The sequence below is a fragment of the Berghia stephanieae genome, chromosome 7 (assembly GCF_034508935.2).
Source record: "Berghia stephanieae isolate SIO BIC M18660-M18661 chromosome 7, UCSD_Bste_1.3, whole genome shotgun sequence".
In the NCBI taxonomy this organism is placed as follows: Eukaryota; Metazoa; Mollusca; class Gastropoda; order Nudibranchia; family Aeolidiidae; genus Berghia; species Berghia stephanieae.
In genome coordinates, this window is record NC_088366.1 from 18,879,226 (window position 1) to 18,884,225 (window position 5,000).

At 35.7% G+C, this 5,000-nt stretch overlaps 2 protein-coding genes across 3 annotated transcripts in view; one reads left to right on the top strand and one right to left on the bottom strand.

Moving 5' to 3' along the window:
* LOC144976838 (tyrosyl-DNA phosphodiesterase 2-like) overlaps positions 1–5,000 on the bottom strand; it is a 64,940-nt gene that overhangs the window by 59,497 nt on the left and 443 nt on the right. For both annotated transcript variants that reach the window (XM_078921341.1, XM_078921342.1), the window contains exons 2-3: positions 2,605–2,785; positions 2,010–2,176 (exon numbers count right to left, since the gene is read on the bottom strand). In XM_078921341.1, coding sequence (XP_078777467.1) covers positions 2,010–2,176; positions 2,605–2,769 — 332 coding nt within the window. In that variant the 5' untranslated portion in view covers positions 2,770–2,785. The remainder of the gene's footprint in view (positions 1–2,009; positions 2,177–2,604; positions 2,786–5,000) is intronic.
* LOC144976839 (transmembrane protein 163a-like) overlaps positions 1–5,000 on the top strand; it is a 78,315-nt gene that overhangs the window by 8,298 nt on the left and 65,017 nt on the right. The window lies entirely within an intron of this gene.

Sequence of the window (5,000 nt, forward strand, 5' to 3'; positions counted from 1 at the left end):
TTTATTACCTCTTGTCTCGTCCTTCATATTAAATGTTGCTTTTGGCTAGGAACCCCTTATAAAGCGCTTTGAACAATTTTAGTACATATTGCGCTATATATATAAATGCTCAGGTTGTGATCCTAAAATACATTACTGACATCAGTTTCATTGCTTGAAACAAGGCGGTTATGACGAAACGGATAAGAAGAAAATGGGCATTGAAGGAAATACTTGTTGATGATTCCCATGAATGGAAATAAAAAAATCTAATTAAAAGAGGACAAGAGTGACCTCACAATAATACGTCATACAAATTTGCTTCTCCTACTCCTCCTCATTCAGCATCATAATAGAAGGAAAAATGGGTGAAAAAAACAAAACAAAAACAACAACAACAACAACAATAAAATCCCCAGCAAATAAACAATCAAAAATAAATAAATAATACTATCCCTTGAATGTTCAGTATATCTTTTAAATTACACAGGAATAATCATAAGCTTTCTGAAATTTTACAAAAAGTTGAAACCATCAATGGGACGACAGTTAGATGGGAGTCCTCACGGTTGTGTGTGTGTGTGTGTGTGTGTGTGTGTGTGTGAAAGACGGGGGTTGGGGGGGGGGGGTGGTGGTTTTGGACATACAAGTAAAGGTGACTAAAGAGAATTATTATGAACAGGATATCTCAATGCTCTGTTTTGTAATTTAGTTAACTTCATTTAGTATTCTTCATCTTATTGAAAAAAAACCAAAACACCTTTTTCATTCTGATCAATCAATATTGTTGTTGTTGTTGTTGTTGTTGCTGTTATTAATATCATTATTCACTGATTAGAAAAAGCAGATAGTCTGTTTCGTAAGTAAAACTTATTTTGAGGAAAAAGCATAACGATGCTTTTATGTAATTTCACTGCCAGTTAAAAGGAAGGAGATGAGAGAGTCAAGCGATTATTGAAATATATTGTGACAAAGTACAGCAAGGAACAGACAAAAGTGCAAGATAAAATTATGAAAAGGTGTGCCTGAAACAGTACTACACTGAGCAGAAAGAAAATTACAAGATCAAAAAAAAATCAGAGGAATTAAACAACTTTATAACAATTTGATTCCAAGAATTTAAAAAATACATTTTAGGAGGAAAAATGAATGAAATGATACAGTGCTAAGAAAAGCATACAAATATGCCATTTAGCATACTAGGGGAGCGTGGCTCAGCGATACGGTCTTTACTTTGGACCCAAAAGGTACTGAGTTCGATCACCCGCCACTGCGCTGTGTGGCCTTGAGCAAGTCACCTCGCCCTAGCTCAATTTGCGGTGCTGCACTGCGGCTGATGCCCGAGTTATTCCAGTATTCCCTTGGAATAGACCCTAGAGAAAAATTTTCCCTATGGGATGAATGAAGGGAATTTCATTCTATTTATTTTTACTGCTAGCCATCATCTCAAAAGATGTATCTGAAGAAAATGTGACTTTGTAAAACAATAGCTTTATTTACTGCAATAAAATTATTTCAAGACTGCAAGATCTAATGTCTCATCTGGCGATCTGGTGGAAGACAACCAGTCAAGTCAGATAGGAACGCCAAATACATAGATAGTATAGATGTTACAGGTAGCTTTGGTTTTCTAGGTTTTTTTGTTCTTTTTCTGGACTGGCACTAATTCAAAACCAGAAAATGTCACTGTTTAACCTTTCAATGTTTTTCTATCCTTTCCTACATTGGGACTCCTAATGATTGAAGGGAATTTTGCACGACTGCTAAAAGATGTAAAAGTCCCTATGTCCAAAAAAGTAATTAGTTTTTAAATGGATGCTCATACACCATCAGTCCAAACTAACTCTAAATGCAGATTATTCGATTTAAGGTTTCGCAAGAGAAAAGTCTTTTGTGTTAACATGCTCAATTGTTTCTTTCTTTACTATAATATGGTAACATTTTAGTTCAGTGTGTGCATGCTGTTTATGTAGACATCTATCCCTGCAAAAATGTTCATAAAATATGATAGAGAATGAAAATCTACTCACATTGTTGTGAGGTATGAGGCTGATGCTGGAGTTGATGAAGTGCTTACAGTGGGTTGATTGCTATTCAATGAAGTAGTATTCGATGATGGTTTAGTGGAGGGAACCTTTTTCAGTGAGTTTGTGCCACTTGTTTCTCCAAGACTTTGAAAATAATCATTCAGGGAGGACTTTGGAGAAGAAACAAATTGAAATATAAAGTAGATTGATAATTAATGAAAATTACTAACTTGACGAAAACTATAAAATTGGACCATACCTGTGAATGTTGTAAAAAGTCAGATCCTATTTAAATATTTAAAGTCTTGAATTTGAGAAAAGGAATAAAATAACAGATTTTCAATCTATAGTCTTGAATTATACAAATAAAAAGAGAGCAAAGATAAATGAAGCAGCTTAGTATGTAATCTTGTCACGACTAAAATGGAGAAAAGATGACGTCATACATGGAAATGTAAAATATGCTAAAATTAAAAGACTGCTATTTTGTTTTGATGACCTAGAGCTCAAATGTGGTAAATGCAAAATGGACGATATGGAAATTATTTGTTCAAATTTAATCACCTTTTTATTAAAATAAAAACACAAAAATAAATACCTCAACATTCCAATCACGATCTTGAAGATAAAACATAGCCAATGCTGTATCTGTGCTAGTGATTTCAGCAAACGCTTGACACCTTTTCTCACATTCTTCACTGGTCAAATTGCTTGAATTTTCCTCTCCTTCATCTGAACTCTCAACTGTAACTAATTCAGCCATATCCAAAGCAAAAAGTCTGAAAAATAAAAATAATTTTAAATGAAAAATTCAAGTTGACAATCTAATTAGAAATAGTGGAGATTGGTTTGTTTTGTAACATGAGCAGCATTGCATGTTTGACATTCTTAAAGCATAATTCGCTAAATTGACCATTGCCACAGCTTTTCACCTAGTCAGCAGCTTGCACACCCAGAAACTCAATGTCCTGTCAGCTACCAGGTTCTCCCATATGAACCATATCTGGAGTACCTGGGGGTTACGCTGGACTGCAGCCTTACCTATTGGGTCCATCTTGAGGAAGGTACAGAAATGCAACAGTCTTCTGAATAAGCTGGCAGGAACTACTTGGAGCATCATTCAGGTGTTCCTGAGGATTTCTGCCCTGGCATTATGCTATGGAGTGTTGTGCTCCAGTGTGGGGTAGAAGCAAAAAAGTAAAGATGTAAAACTTTGGAAGTCCGTACACATAGTGTCAGCTGGGTTGTACATATGATGAGAATGGACATACTTGGACAAATTAGACCTTCAAGTGGGCGGGGACTTAAATCTTTGAAACTGGGAGAGAAGTTGCCAGGCACCTGTACCAGCAAGAGCAGACATTGGTTTGTGGCAAATTGACAGAAATCGAAAACCTGTCTAACGAATTTCGTTGTATGTCGAGTTGTTTTGGTGAGATAGCCTTCATTTTGTTTGTTATTTTGAACATCAGCTGTTGTTTCCATCTGTCTTCTATAGGAGCCCATCCAAGCTGTGTGGTCATTTCTGTTATGCTGCCAAAAGGGCTGTAGTTATTGGAGACAAACCTTGCAGCACAGCGCTGGACAGCTTCAATATCAGATTGTAGGTGTGGGTCCCAAACTGTACTCGAGTAGTCTAAGCTTGATCTTCCAAGTGTAATGTAAGCAGTTACTTTCATATATGGCAATGTCTGATGTTCCTTTTAATGATCCTGATCGCAGAATTTGCTTTATTTGTTATTTTGTTGATATGCGCTTGCCATTTTAGATTTTCTTGAATAATAATGCCTAAATATGGATTTTTTGCAATTTGTTCCATTGTGTGATCGTTTAAGTTTAGTCTGTTCTTAGACCTAAGATGTGTTTTGATGCAGGATATCATTGTAACAGTTTATTACATTGAAACGCATGCCCAATGGATCTGTCCTTCGTTTAAGATTATGTAAAGTAAGTCAAGTCTGCTTGCAGTTTACTTGTTCTGTGAATTTGATGTACCAGTAGAGATTAAGCAAGGCATGAGGGATAAAACGTTGGCTTTACATCAATTTTAATAAAAAGTTAAGATGTTAAATTACTTGCGCGTAGAAGAATTTTGATTTGCGAATTTCTGATTATTTAATTATTCAAATCTAAATTATATCCTGTTTTAGAAATGACCAAAAAGGGATATTAAATTTATTTTTAATTAAATTTAAATAAACATCATAAGCATTCAAAAGGGTGATAGTGTAAACTCCTCCTGAAGGAAATGAGACAAATCATTAAAATCCATCAATAAACAAAACATCTGTAAATTTGTTTCTAAGACCAATCATTAAAATTAAAAAGTCTTATTAATCGGGTTACAGCCACTGAACCCGACTCATTGCTGGGGTGCCTGATAAACGTTTTCCGAGCGGTGTAAACATATCGACCCTCTATCTCTAGTATGTTTTGTAGTGGATCTAGGGTCTGTTCGTGTTTCAATTTCAAACTAAATAATAACCCTCCCCCCACCAAACAAAACGAAGTGACTATTTCTCTGAATGCTCGGGAAAATAACCTTGATCTCTATTTCTCCGAACGGTTTCCGTTCTGAAGATTTGTTTTGGTTATTTGCGAGAGTGCCTTTGTGAATGGTGAATGTGTATGCATTTTGGCTGGGGAGTTTTCTTTTTTGCCTCTGCTTGGGAGCTCTGTCAATTTTAATTTTTATTTTATCAAAACGTCTTTGTCAACAATATGCCTAAAAACCGCTAGCTTGATGACTCGTGAGAATTCCCTGTCCACTCTGTTTCAGCATTTACTTCTGCATCGACCTAACATCCGTAACCCATCAGCTAAACGTCTACTGTACTGGAGTAGCGGACCATTCGAATTCGGAGAAATTGAATCGAGTTCCAGTTTATTTTCCAGAGCGTTCGGAGAAATAGAGCCGCCCCCCCAAAAAAAGTGTAGAGTCCAAATTCAATTATATAATTGTATTTTGCAGCAATCCGAAGTTTTAAAAATTAC